Source organism: Prionailurus viverrinus, chromosome C1 (assembly GCF_022837055.1).
Source record: "Prionailurus viverrinus isolate Anna chromosome C1, UM_Priviv_1.0, whole genome shotgun sequence".
NCBI lineage: Eukaryota > Metazoa > Chordata > Mammalia > Carnivora > Felidae > Prionailurus > Prionailurus viverrinus.
Window position 1 is genome coordinate 155,578,071 of NC_062568.1, and position 19,297 is coordinate 155,597,367.

Consider the following 19,297-nt stretch of genomic DNA (forward strand, 5'->3'; position numbering starts at 1 on the left):
AGCCCCGGAGTGCCGAAAGTCCCCTGCCCGCTTCCTCCTGCGAAGACGTAGCTGCGGGTGGCTGTGGTGGCGGCGTCCAAGATGTCGACTAAGAATTTCCGAGTCAGTGACGGTGACTGGATTTGCCCTGACAAAAAGTGAGTTCATGAAGGGTCCCGAATTGGGGCAGGGTTTAACGGTGGAGGCTTTCTCGGGTTGTTTCGGCGTTTTCCGTTTTTATGGTCTCCAGTACCTCAGGCCGGGTTGAGAAGGCGAACCGCCGGCTCCCAGGCGGGAAGAAGGCTCCAGCCTCTTCTCGATGAGGTATTTCGGGAGCCTTTGTTTTGAGAATGTCTTCCAAGTTTCTTCGACATTAACTCTCCAAGACAGCCCCTCTTTTTCGAGAGCGAGATGGCCTACCTTTTGCCCCCACACCCCACCCCCGCCTCGGCCAGGTTTCAGCGATAAGGAAATCTACAGAGTCGTGGCCAGCTTGCTATTGGATCTGCCCCACGTGACTTTTTCCTGCAGAACTTTACTTTTGTTCGCGGGAAGCTGCTTTCTCGAACTCGTTTTTTGTTTTTTCATAATTCGCCTTGTTGTGTTTTTTTGTTTTTTTGTTTGTTTGCTTTTTAATTTCCGTTTTCTCCCATACTGTTTATACTTGCCCCTAAACGCTACCCTTCTTGGATTTAGGAGATTCTGACTTTTTTCTCTAGTAATCTTTAATTTCCCCACAAGAATCGAACGTTTCGCCTGCTTAGAGCCGAAAGGCAGGAGGCCTGTGTTTCTGCTTGCCTGGAGATGCCTGCAGCAGAGAAGCACGTGTTTAGTGGCTCAGCCTTTTGACATTGCTGCTGAAGTCTGTGTGCTCTATTAAATTGCTAGATTATTTTGGAGGGTGCTCAAATACATGTACCTGTTTGGAAATACATGGAAAGTAGTTGTCCAAAAATTGAACGCACAACTCACGTTCAAATAAAAGTCTCAGATTTCTTGTCCTTAGGCTAGCCAAAGATAAAAATTCACAGAGAAACTTTGAAGCAAACAAATGCGGGTTTAATTCCAGTTCCCTTGCTTACAGATATGTAACTTTAAGTAGGTTATTTAACTCTACTAAAAAAAAAAAAAAAAAATAGAATAGCTCCCTTTCAATGAATATAGGATAGCATAGTGTGTAGAGCAATGAAATACAGCAGATACTCTTAATTGGTAGCTATTGGTTTTAGTTTAAGAGAATTAAATTATCTAATGTCCGTAACGGAGATAAGTCCACATTTCCTCGGTATTTGACTTCTGACCACCTTGTAAGTAGTTTAAATGAAATATTGTGTTTATTTCATAACAAGGTGATCGCCTATTTGCATAAAGGTTAGGATGATCTGAAGGATCAGGTGTATCTGACAGTATTGAATGGGACCAATTCATATGCTATGAATACCATTGCTCAGTGGTAAATACTATTGAAATCATTCAAAAGGTATAGCACAACTTCTGATTTTAATGTTACTGATTGATTACTTGTACAATGATTTACCTTTGACAGTGTCATTAATGACAGCATACACAAATATTTGAAGTAGGTGTCTAAGTGCATTCAACTCAATTACAAAGATGAATAGAATATTTCTACAATGTGTATATTCAGATATGTATTTTCAAAGAAAAGTAATCAGTTTTTTTAAAATTTAAGCTTTGTATATCACTCAGCATTTAACATGGTTTTACCAATATGCAGATGCACTATCAAGACCATGTAAATGAACTTGATAAGTTTTTTGTTTACTTAAGTTTGCTGAATATAAACATAAAGTGACACTGTGTTACTCCATATGTTGGGTTTATTGGTTGTGGTTGTTACTTTTTTCAACTAGGTTTCAGAGGTTTGGTAAATGCCCCTACACAACTCCCATTTCCTTATAGTTATTGAACCTGTGTATGTTTTTAGTCCATATAACCTATCATCTTTCCTTACCATTCTATCTTCTGCTTGTAAAAAGAGCATTTTATCAAGACCCATGAAACTATATTCTCCCCACTGGTCCATCCTTAGGATTATGTATTTCTTATCATACTTAACACATTTTTGTATGTATTTCCTTATTTTCTATACTAGGAATTACTTTGAAGTTGTTTTGGTTTTGTTTCTAACTCTGGTGCCTCCTCAGTAATTGCTAAAGTGGATATCTCACTTCAGCTTTGCTAAGGGGATTTTGTTGTCATCAATCATATGTGCTAATAGAACACTGAAACACAGAAATCTTAAGCGACTTACTAGGATCATGTAACTAGATAGTGAAAGATTGGAGTTTCTTATCCTGGACTTTTGACTTAAATTTTATATTTATCTTTTTCCACCTAAATTGTGATGATTTTTTTTTCGTAGTTAACATTGACAGTAACATGACTGAGATGGTGTCAGAGAAGTTCTGGATGTAGGTGTATAGTAAGGGATCATTAAAAAGTTGTGTATAAAGAATTTTAAAAATTCTTCAGTTTTAAATCTCTTTCTAAATCTCTTTCTAAATATCTTTTACTTTATTTTCAGATGTGGAAATGTAAACTTTGCTAGAAGAACCAGCTGTAATAGATGTGGTCGGGGTAAGCATTTAAGGAAGCTTCTTTTAAGACTGTATACAGATCATTTTTAAAATTTCCCCAGATTAATCATGTATCATTTTCCTATTTTCAGAGAAAACAACTGAGGCTAAGATGATGAAAGCTGGGGGTACTGAAATAGGAAAGACACTTGCAGAAAAGAGCCGGGGCCTTTTTAGTGCTAATGACTGGCAGTGCAAAACGTATGTGTTTTAAATTATCCACTTTTTCTTCCATAATAACATATCTAGCCACTACTTGTTAATATTTCCAATTCTTTGTCACATTGACAAACTTGAGGAAACCTTCTAAGTCAAAGATCTGTGTACTGTTTAGTCTGTAGCTGAAGTATAGAAGTTTAGTCTGTATAGAAGTATAAAGAACTTTTAAAAATTCTATTTTTTTAATGGTAGTATTAGTTTATACTATGATGGATTATGTATACCAGTAAATGAATGCTTAAGGTAAGCTTGCATTTCAAAAAAAGGATGAAGGGCTATTTAAAATCATCAAAGCCCGGGGCACCTGGGTGGCGCAGTCAGTTAAGTGTCCGACTTCAGCCAGGTCACGATCTCGCGGTCCGTGAGTTCGAGCCCTGCGTCGGGCTCTGGGCTGATGGCTCGGAGCCTGGAGCCTGTTTCCGATTCTGTGTCTCCCTCTCTCTCTGCCCCTCCTCCATTCATGCTCGGTCTCTCTCTGTCCCCAAAATAAATAAAAACGTTGAAAAATAAAATCATCAAAGCCTACTTCTTTCTATTAAAAAATATGAAAACTTTTAGCTGCTATCATTAATGTGAAATACACTTAAAATTCATTTTGCCTGTTTACAGAGTAATTTTAGAATCATAAGTTGTGTGTCATAAATATCTGTAATTAGGCATTCTTAATATGTTTGATTTTCAAGTTCTGTATAGATATTTTTCCAACTTCCATCTTTTCTCTTGTGCAGATGAATCAAATATATAAAAAAGGACTGAATCAGAAGAGGGCCATACATAAATTTCTGATCCTATATGGATTAAAATTGTACTGGAAAATTTTTTGTCAACAGATTAGGTCACTGGATTTGGTATGCTGTGAAATTTAGTGCTTGAACTGATTCCTCAAAAGAAAAAAAATTTTTTGACGTTATTTAGAAGGTATAAATAACTTTGCTGTCTTTTGAGGTAAATTTGGAGACTGAGAAATTAGTAAAACCTTTAAAAGGTGATTTTTCCCTCTAAGACATCAAAATCTGTGTATATGTAATTTGTCTCCTATTTTTCAAAAAATGACAAAGGCACTCTTCATACTGTTTAGCTTTTGCTTCTGCTTAAATAGTTGTCTTTTGTTGGAATCCATATTTTCTCTTAGAAAATGTGCACTAGTACATTTTCTTTGTTTACATTATCCTTAATAAATATTTCTTTATGGTAGTGGTTTTATCCTAGTTTTTATTTTAAAATTCTAAACTGTCTAGAAATTAACTCTTTCTTGTGTTATAGTCTACTAATTTGGTATTTTTCCGTTCCAAAGGTGCAGTAACGTGAATTGGGCCAGAAGATCAGAGTGTAACATGTGTAATACTCCAAAGTATGCTAAGTTAGAAGAAAGAACAGGTAAAATTCAATCACATTCTAACAAAATGACTTTAATTTTTTTTAATGTTTATTTATTTTGAGAAAGAGAAAGAATCCCAAGCAGTCTCCATGCTGCCAGCACAGAGCCCAATCTGGTACTCAATCTCATGAACCAGGATATCATAACCTGCGCCAAATCAAGTCAGATGCTTAACACACTGAGCTACCCAGGTGCCCCTAAGTGATCTTAAAAGAAATAAAATTTGAATTAGCAGTTCTGTCACCTTCTTATAAGAGTACAGTAATTGAGGATTCTGTCTGTTCTGCCCTTAGGTTTTTTTATCTTAATGTTTTTCTGCCATACACAAAGTCATTTTCTGTTTAACAGTATCACAGTTTACAGAGTATAACATTAGAGAGCTCTGTGCTAACAAATAGTGAACATTAATAAGGGCAGAGGGAAGACTCACTAGCCCTTTAAGAATCATCTGGACTTGGCCCTTCTAGACTTTAGCAAATTCTTGTTTTCTTCCCCTCATTCTTTTTTTAATTTTAATTTTTTGTGATACTGTCACATGTGAGAACATTATAACCTAATGTCCTAGATATTTTTCCTTTTGTAATCCTCAAGTCCACCCTACTCTTCTCATTCTAAACCTTTGTACTTATTGGACAGATTGAGGCCTTCTGATAAGAGTTTCCTTTCTTTCATTCACCTCTTAAGGTATATATCTTATGTTTTTTCCATCTTTTTTCTGATAGTTTATTTTGTGTCCTTTTTAGGGCCATCCCTTTCTACCTGACCACAGAATTTTGGGGTTCTTCAAGACCCAGTCCCTCAGTTTTCTTTCTAAGTCCTAACTTTAAGTGACTTCAGCACACCATGATACCCAAATGTGTGTCTTCAGCTGAGACTTCTTTGACCCATATATCCAGCTGTCTATTCAACATCACCAAGTAAATGTCAAACTTATTATATCCAAACCGAACTCATGAGTTTCCCCCAGGACCTGGCCCTCTTCTAGTGATCTCTTTCTCATGATTAGTACCACGCACCATATGCTTGTTGCATAAGACAGAAACCTAAATGTCCTTCTTAGTAACTCCTTATCTCTCCTCTACTCCCCTCAAAATTCTTTTCAATGACTACCCTAGATAAGGATACCACTATATCTTGTCTTAGTTTCTGTCTGTACATACTCCCCTCCTGCCCAGTTGCAGCCAGAGATATTTTTTTTTCCAAACTAAAAGCTCCATATGTTTAAAACAGTTTTCGGGTGCCTGGGAGGCTTAGTCGGTTGAGTGTTCAGCTCTTAATTTCATTTTAGGTAATGATCCCAGGGTCCTGGCATCTGGCCCCACATCAGGCTCTATGCTGAGCGTGGGCCCTGCTTAAGATTGTCTGTCTCTCCCTCTGCCCTTCTCCCCTGCTTGCTTGCTCACTCTCTAAAATAAAAATAAATAGAACTTTTGTTTTTAGGATAAAGTCCAGAATCTTTAAGTTTTTTAAATTGTATTTCCAAAAAGCCTTTTATCTACTCATATTCTCTGACCTATTTTGTGATTTCTCCTTTAAGGTTGCACTATTGTAAGAGCAGTAGTGTAACAACTAAAGTCCTCAAAGTTTGATCCCTTCTCACTTTTTCTTTACTCACTCTTTTTTTTTTTTTTTTTTTCTTTCTGTGATTCTGTTGTCTTGAGCCATTCCCACTTCCCTGGCTATAACCAGTTGTCTTTGCTGGTCGCAGTTGAAGTTGTGAAATAACCTATAGCATTGCTCTCTAGTGTCTCTACTATTTTTAGTAAGGAAGTCCAGGGTTCTGGAGAACATTTCCTAAGCGTGGGATAGTTTGTGAATAAAAGAAAACTTCATGCACTACTGAAAGATTGCTGACTTTGCATTATCACATTAAATAATTGTACAAATAATTTTGTACAATTCTTTTTTTTTTTTAATGTTTATTTTGAGAGAGATCATGTGCACAAGTGGGGGCGGGGCAGAGAGAGAGGGAAAGAGAATCCTAAGCAGGCTCCATGCTGTGAGCGTGGAGCTCCAGGCAGGGCTCAAACCCATGAACTGAACCGTGAGACCCTGACTTGAGCCGAAATCAGGAATTGGACACTTAACCAACTGAGCCACCCAAGCGCACCTATTCTCCTAGTTTTTGAATAGTTACATGTTAGCAACGTCCTTGTTAAATTACTAGTTTTTTTTTTTTCTGTAGCCCGTATGAGATGAGAATAGCTTTATATTTGCTATGATATTTATTTTAAAGTAATTGTCCTTACGTACCTATGCAAAATTATGTGTAACAGTTAACGTCTAAATCTTGCCATAATTTATTTGCTCTATCATTTTTCAAGTATAGATTACTAAATGTGAACAGAGAACTCTTAAAAGTGTGTTGGTGTTAAGTAGGGTTGTTTTAATATTTTCACATGTTCCACATATTAACAGTCTAGTTTATTCAGGCATTTTTCTGTACTACTGGCCTAAGGACAATCATGCTGTTGTATTATATTTGTTCACTTTGCTTTTTTTTTTTCCCCTATGTGAATTATTTTCCATCTAGATACTGTGGATTTTTTTTTAAGTTTTTCTCCTACTTTTAAGTATTTTGATGCTTATTAGATCTTTATCATTAGTTATCTCTTAAAATTTGTTGTTTATCAGAGTATTCATATCTTAATCTCAGGACATGTTGATGTAATAACTTTCCACAGAGTTTGTAATCTATAATTAGCGTTAAATCTGTGAGCTGTTTTCTTGAGGTTCAGCGTATACCCATTTGTACTTGCTTTTGGTTTTTTATATTTGATTTCTGAAAAACTGGAGCCAAGATTTTACTAAAGAAAGTTGTAACTGTATTTAATACATTTCTCATTCGTATGTCATCCTTACAGAAACAAAAGAAAATTCTTGTATATTACAATTAAAATCCATATGGTCTCTGAAATAAGGTAGGAGGAGGAGGCAAGGAGTCATATTGCAATTATTTGAGAGATAAATACCGACACATTGCAGTTTTCGCTGGTACAAAGTATATTGAAAACAAGATTAATGTGATGTTTTTTTAAAGTTAAATTTATTACATTATTTTGTTCAGACAGTTAATGTACTTTCTATTTGTGACTGTCAGAAAAAGATGATAGGGTAAGTGATCATTTTTTAAATGCCTGTGATTAGTAAATTTAAAGTCATACATCCTAAATTCTTTAAGAATACTTTTTTGTTTATAAATGTATTTAGCATTTTGCTGGTTCATGAAATCCTTAAATCCCAGAAACACTGACTTTATGTGCTGGTACTGCTCTGCAGTATGTGCAATAGTTAGATTATGTTGCTTTTGCCCACATACCTCTCTATTTTTTCAGTGGGAGATTTAGTTCAAAATTCCCTCACTTTCTCTAAAATTAACTTCACCTTCTCTTAAGCTTATGTGAAAAATCTCACCTAATTGTAGATGTTGGTTGTGACGTGAAAGAATAGTGGTTTGCTGAACTTGATTATTTTTTAATAGAATATTTTCACTTTAAAAGTTTACTGGTTGGGGCGCCTGGGTGGCTCAGTCGGTTAAGCGTCCGTCCGACTTTGGCTCAGGTCATGATCTCGCAGTCTGTGAGTTCAAGCCCTGCATTGGGCTCTGTGCTGACTGCTCAGAGCCTGGAGCCTGTTTCAGATTCTGTGTCTCCCTCTCTCTTTGACCCTCCCCGTTCATGTTCTGTCTCTGTCTCAAAAATAAACATTAAAAAAAAATTTAAAAAATAAAAAAAAATAAAAGTTTACTGGTTAATTCAGAGAACCTGAGTGACTTTTAACAATACATTAAAAATAATTGTATTAAAACCAATTTGGATGTCCTTTATTATGTCATTGTATTTGTATAATTAGGAATATTCCAAGCCCTAGCTACATTTTAGCCCAGCAAAATTTCAATACATCAAAAGATTTCAGACTATCTGCAACTGGTAATCTGTGAAATTTTGAGTCTGTGTTCTTAGCACACTCTTCCCGGAAGAATTATGATGAACTACAGAAGAAAGTCATTATGAAACTTGGTTATGGCAGAGATATGAATAAATGTTTTCCACCCATGTATTCCATGCATAAGCTAAGTAATACAGGACATTTTGAAATTGAGAATGAGAAGAACTAGAAGTGTAGCAATAGGGCTTTTTCAGCTAAGGTATCTAACTTTGACACTGTTTTCTGTAGTGATGTTTTTTAAATACGCTTTTTTTTAAACTAGTAATTTATTAGATAGGCAAATGTCATTGATGAGATTTTTCTTTTTCTCTGTTGCTTGGAGGTGATGTTGTTGGATATATATATTTTCGTTATTTTAATGAATTGTCCTAGATAATAGTTTATGCCCCCTCCCCTTTTAGGTTATGGTGGTGGTTTTAATGAAAGAGAAAATGTTGAATATATAGAAAGAGAAGAATCTGATGGTGAATATGATGAGGTAAGCTATACATTAGTGTGCAGGTTGAATACAAATTAGAAAACCTGTTCAAAAATATTTTAACTGAGAAGGAATAATACTAAATGTATCTTATTTTTTATAAGTGTACTTTGATTCTTCTAAAGCAGCTTACCATTTTTTAAGTCATAATTGACTTAAATATATAATTGTTGTTAAAATTAACTTAAAAAAATACATATTGACCGAAACATATAAAAGTAATTTCTTAGGAAAAAATAGTGATTTTAAATATTTTCAGCTGACAGCAATATCATGAAATTTTTTTCTCTAGTTTGGACGTAAAAAGAAAAAATACAGGGGGAAGGCAGTTGGTCCTGCATCTATTTTAAAGGAAGTTGAAGATAAAGAATCTGAGGGAGAAGAAGAGGATGAGGATGAAGATCTTTCTAAATATAAATTAGATGAGGTAAATGATTTCCTTGTCTTATTTGTTCTTAGTCTTTTTGGAGCTATGTTATAACATGAATCCTTTTGACGATCTTTGTCCCATAGTGAAGATTATGTTCTGTGTATTCATTAGTTCTCACAAGGGTTTTGAGCGTCCACTCTGTCAAACACTATTCTAGCTCTGGAGATAGAGTAATAACTAAGAGCCACCCTTCTTTTAATGGAACTTAAATTCTAGAGGGGAAAGACATAAATGAACAAGATAATTTAGAAAGCAATTATGTTATAAAGACACATGGTAACGGATCATGAGAAGAGCTACTTTGGTTTCAGTGGATGGAGGATTTTTGAGGAGGTGAAATTTGAGCTGCGATTTGAATGATAGAATGATATTAGTTGCTACAAGAGCTGTGGTCAGAACACTTTCAGGCAGAGAACGTAAATAGAGGTCACTTAATAGGAAACAAACCAGCAATGTTAAAAAAAAATCATACATAAGCCAGTGTGGTTAAAGCAGAGGGGAGAATGGTAAGGGGCACCACCATCAGGTGGTATTTATTCTCTGAGTCCAAAGTGTAAAGTTTTATGGCCTTATGTATAGATCCAGATTGAGGGTACACACTTTGAGGTCTGATCATAAGAGGCCCTCAAATGCAACTAAACAAATCAGCGTGGAACAATTTTTAAAGCTTGTAAGAAACAAATGAGGTATGTTTATCTGACCTGGTTCAGGGGGGTGACTGTCAGTATGTTGAGATGTAGGGGAAGCAGAATGGATTTCTAGAGTTAGGAAGACCACCTAAAGGTTATACTGTAATACATAGTAAAGGGGTTAAAATTGAAAATTTTTGACTGCTTACCTGGTAATACATTGTGACAGAAAAAGAGGAAATAAGTATGATTTCTAGGATTACTTCTTTGGAATGTCTGAAATAACCAGTCTGTTTAGTTGAGATGAGGAATATAGTAGGCAGATTTTTAGGATTGAGGATTTGCTGAGATGTTGATGACATCACATATCCATATGGAGGTGTCCAATACACAGGACTGTTTATCATTTCTCATAGATAGCATTAATATCCAAATGTCTAAATAATTGACTGAATTTTTGTTAGGATGAGGATGAAGATGATGCTGATCTCTCAAAGTATAATCTTGATGCCAGTGAAGAAGAAGATAGTAATAAAAAGAAATCTAACAGACGAAGTCGCTCAAAGTCTCGATCTTCACATTCACGATCTTCATCACGCTCATCCTCCCCCTCAAGTTCAAGGTCTAGGTCCAGGTAAACGGGTACAGGTCAAGGGTAACACCAGTCAAAATGTCAGTATCTAACTTCTTTATTTATAAATTTTGTTTTTCTTGACTGAATAAGCTTTCCTTTTTATTTGAGATTTCATTCAAGTCAACTTTTAGAAAATAATTTTTTCTTAGTGCCATGAAGTTATTGTCCAATATTTTCAGAAATGCAGAGTTTTAATATGAAACTTCCCTTGGTCCATTTTTATCACCATGCTTTTTATTAAAATTTTAAAAAATTCATTTAAATTATTATATATAGTGCTACTTGATTAAATAGGTAGTTTACATTTAGAAATTTGTAAGTAAATTTAAGATTTATATTTTTACTAATTATGTTAAAGGCTAGTGTAGAAATTTTCTAGACCCTAATTAAATCATTGCTTGCTATACAATGTTTTAATGATTTAATAGAGGTATTCCGAATGAAGGAGCCGATTCAGCCATATTAGTTATATTGGCTTAATGCTCATTATCTTGAGATGTCCAGGAAAAAGAAGATTTAGTTGGTGTTGTACTTGAATATTATTTTGTTAGTAACGTAAAATTTGAATATTACCTGGTTGTGTAGTCAACAATGAAAATTCAAGTGAGTAAAAGCAGTATCTTTGTGTAAACAATGTTCCCATGAACAATTCCTGTTCATGATCCAGTGAAATCATGGGCAGTGGATTTTAATGGTTTTTAAGGGTCAAAATATTAGCTAATTGAGCACTTAACAGATAATTTGGGGGACACCTGGGTGTCTTAGTCCGCTGAATGTCTGACTCTTGATTTTGGCTCAAGTCATAATCCCAGGGTTGTGGGATCGAGCCCGGCGTTGGGCTCTACACTTAGCTTAGAGCCTGCTTAAGATATTCTCATTCTCATTCATTCATTCATTCATTCTCTCTCTCTCCCCCCTCCCTCCCCCTCCCTCCTCCCTTATCTCCCCCTCCCCCATCTCCCTGCCCCCCCCATCCTGCACCATCCCCCACTTGAGTGCACATGCATACCCATTCTCTAGAAAAGAAAAATTAGATAAGTTTTTATTTGAGCACTATAAAGCCTGAAAGCTTACAAAAGTAATTATAAAGATAGTAATTTTAAGATGTCAATAATAATCTTTTTCTACAAAGTGTTATTTTAAGGGGTAAATTAAAGGTAATATAATTACCTAAGACAGGATTGTTAATGTATTTTCTCTTTAATTCTTTAACCTTTGAGTAGATAGAAAAACAGTTAAACATATATACATGTCATCATACTTACAGTATCATACTAGCTAGAGACTGAGGAAACAAGGAATTTTCTAAGGGAAATTGATAGAGATGTATCAGAGAAGTTAAATTATAAACAGCAGCATTCAAAATTCCTGGATGTGTAAGTCCTAGGTTGCTTTAAAAATTGTGAACAGAAAGTATTCAATGTTAATGAAGTGAGATAATGCTTAGTGTTTTTATTTGTACAATTTTGAGTGATTTTTAGAGCAATTTAGTCAAACTTGGGAAGTGATAGTTGGTTTTCTTTTTAAATGTTAGCTTAAGTTTTGGCATAAGTATTTAAGTGATATTACCTTAAAATATTTTGTTCTGAAAATGTGTATCTCAAATAGTTGTCTTTTTATATGAAAATGAACTCTAATATACATTTTTCTTTCAGTGTTCATATCACAAAGTTCATTTAAGTGGTCCTGGAAAAAAAAATCCTTCCATGTTGTTCCAGGTCCCGTTCAAGAAGCTCTTCCAGTTCGCAGTCAAGATCTCGTTCCAGTTCCAGAGAACGTTCGAGATCTCGTGGGTCGAAATCAAGGTGAATGAGGTAGCATCTCTCTGTAAAGCAGAGAGAAAAAATATTTAAGGCTGCAGAAGGCGTTGCTGCTTTTTTTCCTCTTATTTTGCTTCTACTTGTCAATTTTATTTTAGCATTAGAAACTAATGCACTTGCCTCGGCTTAATTTTCTCACCATGAGATGTTTCCATTGCCAGCAGTGTGCCAAGACATTCCCATGATTGAATTAAGGCTGCTATTTTGCATTATGCAAGGTTTGTTATTTTTGTACTAGCTAAAATGTGATGAAATAGGAAGATGGAGCAGAGTCTTATCACCAGATCTCTAGTAAAGTTATGTTTGCAGTAATTCAAATAAAATTACAGATATGCAGAGAAAAAGTTCACTGTGTTTTTGAAAGGAAGAAAATTAACCTTGCCTCAAAACAGATTGTTTTGTAGGGCAGTTGTTTCAATATTTGCAGAAACTATTTTGTCATTTATATCAGATAAAGTTTCTGGAATGTCTTGTACCCATTTCTATTTTTTTGTAATATTAACACTATTATAAAAATTATAAATATAAAATTTTACACAAACACTATGCCTAGAACAAGCACTCCTCTTGAATTCTACAGACTAAATAAGGAAGTATGGTTGGTTAGTCAGGTAGGATGTGGTCTTAGGTAATCGTTACTGTTAACTTCAGGTTGCATTTAGTTTGACCGGTAGAGGGAAGCAGTTTGTGAAGAAGCAAATGACACTAGTCTACTTCCTTAAAAGTGTTTTTTTAAACTTAGTAAAAATATGCTGCCTTTTTTTTAAGTTTTGATTTATTATTTAAAGCATCTAACAAGAATAAGAAAATGACTAAAATTCCACTTCTGTGGAAATTTACCCTGAATCATAATGGTAGTTCTTTTGGTAAAAATGCTATTTAATAGAGCCAAATCTGTAGCATTAGAGCACAACTGCAATTTAACATTAAAGGAAGAATGATATGCAAACTTGTATTAAGCCAGTACAAAATGGAGAGTAAATGAGTTTATTGTTATTGTGTATTATCATTGTGTTAGTACTTTTATTTGAGTGCTTCTTAGGTGAAGATCTTTAAGTCCTAGTTCCATTTGGGAAGTACTAGAATTAAGATTTACAGAACAGCCTTCATATTCTTCCCAAACATTTTTTTCATTGCTTATAACTTTCCAAAGAATTCTCCTTTTGGGCTTTCTGATTTTATTTTAAGCCCAAAGGTGAATTTTTTGGGAAGTTTGAGCTAAATTCCTTCAACCAAAATATGTAAATGAAGAAAAAAATTTGCATTTAAACATTTGCACATTTACTTCTACCTGAAACATGTGAATGTCAACACTTCATACTTCATGAATAGTATTTCTTCATAAAAATACTGTTAATATAAATCAAAGTTTTAAAGTTACTCATTTTATTTTATTTTTTTGATTATTTGGCAATTGAATACTGTTTTCTCATTTCTGTCCCCTATCCTTGCCTTTTCTAGAGCAACTTAATAAGTTGCATAATTCCACAAGGAATTGTAATGTTTATTTTCCTCGGGAATTTGTATATAACCTACATATTTTTTTCCCAAATGGGAGAATGTGTTTTCTAGTCATAAAGTCATGCAAATGCAATTACCTTTTGGTTTTGCTATTTATGTATACTTTAAAATGATAGCCTCAAGTTAAAAAAATTCTGCTTTAGTTATAAGTGATAAATACTTAGAATGTTAAAAAAAATGATGTTAAAGTAATTGTACTTAAGTAGAATTGTTTTCATGATTGAACCAGAAGTCTTCTGTTGAGTATGCAGTAAGTATTCCTTCTTATAAAATTTTCAGTTATAAATCCTATTTGTTTATTTTTGGAGCTGTTAGCTGAACGATCTGCCTCATTTCTTCTTTTAATGAAATGTTTGATTTGTTTCTCAATCAATGAAGATCCAGCTCCAGGTCCCACAGGGGCTCTTCTTCCCCACGAAAAAGATCTTATTCAAGTTCATCATCTTCTCCTGAGAGGAACAGAAAGAGAAGTCGTTCTAGATCTTCTTCACCTGGTGATCGCAAAAAAAGACGAACAAGATCACGGTCACCCGAAAGGTTTGGGTTTCTGTAGAAATAAGAATGGGTGTTCTTAAGTGTGTTTAATAGATTAAACTTTCTAGTCCAGGATTAGATTTTCATTATCTCCTTTGTTCCAATTTTAAATTACACTTTTCAACTTTGAACTTCAAAACATTTATTACTTTGTTTATCGTGTGTGCTTTGATCAGGTTGCTTAGAAAAGTTGTAGATCAAACCACTCTTCCACTATCTGATCATTTTATTGTTTAAATTTTTATTTTTGCATATGATTATTATAGCCAACTCTCGGTTATTTCTGTCTTTTAAGATTATAATTCAGAGGCTGTATGTTGAAGTAATTTAGAAGTTAACTTTTAAACGTATTTATGATTTTGATTTTCCATTAAATATAAATAGAAATCTGGGGCCTCTAGTAAAAAAATTAACCTTTTCAGATCATTGGAAATCTATTCTCAAATATGTATAAATGCGTTTCCACGGCAAATTATTGTTTTATGCCCTTTATAAAGATATAAGGAAGTTGTTCTTGTAGCTAATACATTTTTCATCTTGGCAGTCCAAATCTTTTCTACCTTTTTTTAAGAGAAAGACCTTTACTAGATCACTTTATCGGTATTGACATCTTTAAAATTTGTAGAGTGCAGACGTCATCTGTCCGCCATTTTTGCAACAGGCTAATTACTCAGTTTTTAACTTTCTCTACATTCTCAGTATCTAATTATGTAGGCACTTTTAATGATTTCTTTTTGTAATCTTTGCCAATTTTCCATATCCTTTCAACTTGTGAAAATAAGGATTAAGTAGTCTCATTATTGCTGGGTTCAGCGGTAGGATTACCTCATGATTCCTTCTTGTACAGAATTATTAATTTTCCACATTTTGAAGTTTAGATATTAAGGTTACACACAACTAGTGTTGTTTATGTGCGTTTGTTCTTTTGTAAGACAATTACTCTGTACTTGAGTGAAACTCATTCTGTTGCTTTCTTACCACTCTGCAAATTTTTATCTTAGCCACATATAATCCCCCTAGTTTGTTGTCATCTAAACTTAATGAACATGTTCTCTATTCCATAAGCCAGGTGATTGGTGAAAACACTAAACAACCCTGAGCCCAGGGCCAACCCCTCGGAACACCACTACTTTACCCAGGTTGATATATTGACTTATTCATATTAGCTGCATGAATATAACCCTATAACTAATTGTACAATCATCTTGTGTGACCTAGATTTCCAAAACGTAATTATTTATGAATATATAGTCTCATACACAGAAGCCTTGCTGTATTTGTTTTACATATAGACTTACCACACTATATAGTGTATCACAGGGATTGAGTTTAGTCACACTTCCATTACCAAGTTTATATGCCTTTGTTATATATTATCTGTAATTTTACACATTTTTGCAAGGCTTTCCTTCATTATCTTAAATAATTGAGAGGTGGCTATATCTTGAAAGGAGAAGATACTTGTAAAAAATATAGAGAATTTTAAATTACAGTTATGCTATTACTGGGCTCACATCCAACGTCTGAACACTAGTTAATTTTATGTGTATAAGTTTGTATCTTATATTTTAATTATTCTTTCTGTCAGCATAATGAGGTTTTATTTTTTATATTCTCACAGTCTTATGAATGAATGCTGATAACAGCTCTAGCTTACTAGATTATCTGCTTTCTCCATTATGTCTTACAGGCACCACAGGTCATCTTCTGGATCATCCCATTCTGGTTCCCGTTCAAGTTCAAAAAAGAAATAATGTATTAAAATTTACATCTAAAAAAAAAAACAGTACAGTGCATGAAGCATATTTTTTAAGGAGTTGGTGTCTTACTTGGTCAGAAGTGCTAAAACTGCTAGTAGAGGTGCATGCCTTTCATTGCTTTTCACAACAATACAGCTGTGTTTATTTGTGAAATTAAAAGTAAATAGTATTTTAAGCCATAATGTCCTAAAATAGATACTCTATTTATCATTCATTATTTACAACTATTTCATTTAAAACCATTTCAGCTGTGACAGAGTACTTTGTTTCCTAATTTGAACTCTTGTTTTTTCATTTCGGAATATGAACTATTGACTGAAGACAGGATAACCTAGGCTTGCCTGAACTTTGGGCATGGAGGCAAGACTGTGGTAAAGTAGTTGGAAACAATCTGTTTATGTTAATTGGGAAAAGGAGTCAACCTGTTCCTATGAATCTATGTCAAAGGGATTCCTATCACAAAAAGTAAAACTAGTTGAAAACAGCCAACTGGAAACTTTCTCATTTTGAAATTCCCTATGCTGAGGGTGCCTTAGAATCTTTGTCTCTCTTTTATCCAGTTTTACTTTTTTGTACCACCACATTTAATGAAGAAAAAAAATCTTGTGAATTTCAGAAGGAAAGGGGTGTTATTCATTTTCCCTTTCCTGACAATAATTTTGAGCAAAAATGTCAAACAGGTTCCTCTCTTTACTGATATTGATGAGAAAAACATCCGTTTCAAAATGTTTTTATCTTAATATTTTAAGAAGCTTCATGTGATATCTTTTAAAAACCTGGTTATCACATATGGTAGTATCGATAAAGTTAAGTCGTAGTTAATGAGGAACAAATTGAAGTATATTTCTTTGGGTGAAAGATCAGCAGAGAGATTGTGAATTTAAATGAACATTTATTTGCCTTGAGATGTTCAAACACTGCATAAAATTTTCTTCTGAGTAACAAATGAATGCTTATTTCTGCATGACATGCAGAAATACTTATTGTTCCTATTCATTTGAAATTACTTATGGCTTAAAATACAGAGTTCGTTTTATTTCTCAAAATCTGGTCACTTGAGCTACATTTTGTCCTCTGGTTTAAAAACAAAAAGGTTTCTTCTCTTAACAGTATCTTCAGTGACAATGCAAGGTAAGTATGTTAAGGGAAATCGACAAATTGTGCTTGGGGACTTTTTGTCATGGGGATCAATACCCACATTTTGTTTTTGTTTTCCTTAATTTTAAATTATTGTCTACTGCAATTAAAAATTTTAAAGTTTTAAGGTTATCTAGTAGACAGACCAAACAAAATTATTTGTTTTTTACTTTCAAATGAGTGATTTTTCTCTTCAGCTGATCTAAAGATGAAAGCAAAATATCTTATGTAGAAGTATTTTGATAATATTTTTACAATGAACTTCCCCTTGTTTTTTTATGTCTTAATTTTCTTTGCTGCGTTTACTGTAGGTTGCACAAGAACTTTTACTCTCTTGTATTGTGCCTCAGACTTCTTGAAAGTCCACCTTCTAAATTTGCCCAGATGATCTTCTAGAGTCTACATGTTACCATTGGTTTATTCTTGTGCTTTCTGTATTTGAAACTTTGGCTGTACTAAGCAAATGCAAGGTTATAAATTTAGCTGATAGTTTACAGACAATTCAGATGATTATGATTTCATTTGGTTTAACTAAGCTGTACTAGTTCATTTCATGAAGAAATGATGCTGTAGACAAATGTAAATAAAGCTGTGAATCAAGCATCAAGTGGCATTTGTGAGAAATAAATTAGAATTTTTAAGCTCTGAGTTAATGTTTATTTTTAAGCAAATCAGTCTTGTTACATTTGATTATGCATTGTAAATTCTTTATATTCACTTATTTTTCTGTAACATCACGTTATATTTAGGAGTTCTTGGTTTAAAACATTCCAAAGCTATGATCAGTTATAGCCAGGGATACTTGAAATTCTTGTGACTTTTTTTAATTGAGAATACCCAAATTGAATGTTTCCTATCAACAACATCCCACACTTCATTTCATGTGGTAAAATAGCACTCCATAGTGTGCTTCTTGAATTCTTTGTAAAACTGTGACTTTATAACACTCAGTAACTTTTAATTAGTAAGTTCTTAAGTTCTCATTTAGAATCCTTTCATTTAAATAATATGTGCATGGTATCTGGTAATGTTTTAAGTTCAGGGCAAGCTCTAAAATGTAAGAAAAACCACCTCTCTCTGCAATTATAAAGGTAAAAAAGTCTTTGTTTCACATCTCATCTTTTGTATTCTGGCATCCACAGCCATTGTTGTAGATATTGCTAAGAAGGCAGGGAATTTCTCCACTCAGCCCTGTTTTTTGATACAGTCCTGAGATGTTTTCACATTACCTTTTAGCATTCCTGAACTGGAAATTTTATTATTTCTGAAAAATAGAGTGGATGGTTTCAGTTAAGACAGTTTAGGGTATGAATAAATGTACAGGCATTATATGATTCTTCCTGCCACTTTTAGACATGGTTGTGTATCTTGTATTTTACAAAAAGGAAGGTTACAACTTAAAGACATTTAAAACTTGTCCATGGGAACCGCAGAAGTTGCTAAATAGGAATTTACTTTCAAATCTCATGGCAAATTTCAGTATTCTGTCTCATAACCAAAGCCAAAATGGTCAGATGTTTTTTAATCTAGTGATGTGGTAAGATGGTATTAATTTCAGTCATTATTTGTAGGTAGGCAGATCAGATAGACACCAATTTTATAACTAGATTTACAGAAAAGCTGCAGAAATTGTACAGTTCCAGTATACCCCCACCCAGTTTTCACCATCATTAACACATTACCACACACTTTTGACAAAACTAAGAAACCAATATTGAATTATTACTATTAATTACAATCCAGATTTCATGTGAATTTCACCATTTTCCATTACTCTGTTTAGGATTCAGTCCAGGATACCACAATGCACTTAGTTGTCCTATCTCTGCAGTCACCTGTGTTTTGACAGCTTTTCATTCTAACTTGACAGTCTTGAGGAGTATTGGCTGGATGTCCTGGCGAATACTCCCCTATTCTAAATTAGTCTGGTTTTTTTCTTGTGATTAGAATGGGGGAGTTGGAAAGAATATCAGGGAAAGTTACTTTCTCATCAAATATCTGGTACATAATATCCAAATTTGCCCAAATTCATCATTGTAGTTAGTATTTTTCCCTTACCTACTCCATCCTTTGGAAGCAAGTTACCAGGTACAGCCCACCTTCAGAGTAGGGATCAGGGAACTGAACTCCACATCCTGTTGGGGAGGGCTGTCCTCTCACTTGGAATTTGTTTGTAAAAAAAAAAACCTCATTTATATTTGTATGGATTCATGCATATTTCTTCTATACT

General features: G+C 34.0%; 1 protein-coding gene across 3 annotated transcripts; it reads left to right on the forward strand.

Moving 5' to 3' along the window:
- The first annotated feature begins 11 nt into the window (after positions 1-11).
- ZRANB2 (zinc finger RANBP2-type containing 2) lies at positions 12-17,715 on the forward strand. 3 transcript variants are annotated; one of them, XR_007154766.1, is made up of 11 exons: positions 12-137; positions 2,528-2,580; positions 2,672-2,780; positions 4,093-4,175; positions 8,526-8,602; positions 8,895-9,029; positions 10,126-10,295; positions 12,014-12,100; positions 14,015-14,173; positions 15,240-15,309; positions 15,861-15,941. XR_007154766.1 is itself a non-coding variant. In XM_047870961.1 (11 exons), the coding sequence occupies exons 1-10, from the start codon at positions 82-84 to the stop codon at positions 15,267-15,269; spliced, it is 963 nt and encodes a 320-aa protein (XP_047726917.1). In that variant the 5' UTR covers positions 13-81; the 3' UTR covers positions 15,270-15,309; positions 15,861-17,715. The 3 variants fall into 3 exon arrangements, 2 of the variants coding, with proteins under 2 accessions (XP_047726915.1, XP_047726917.1); XM_047870961.1 differs by having other exon boundaries at positions 13-137; positions 15,236-15,309; positions 15,861-17,715; XM_047870959.1 differs by lacking the exon at positions 15,240-15,309 and having other exon boundaries at positions 15,861-17,715.
- The last annotated feature ends 1,582 nt before the right edge of the window (positions 17,716-19,297 follow it).

What these genes read in the sequence shown, in the direction of transcription:
- ZRANB2 (XM_047870959.1), top strand. Translation starts at nt 82, where the DNA reads ATGTCGACTAAGAATTTCCGAGTCAGTGACGGTGACTGGATTTGCCCT. An exon ending in TGGATTTGCCCTGACAAAAA is followed by an intron (nt 138 to 2,527) that starts GTGAGTTCATGA and finishes CTTTATTTTCAG; the next exon opens with ATGTGGAAATGTAAACTTTG. An exon ending in CTAAATATAAATTAGATGAG is followed by an intron (nt 9,030 to 10,125) that starts GTAAATGATTTC and finishes AATTTTTGTTAG; the next exon opens with GATGAGGATGAAGATGATGC.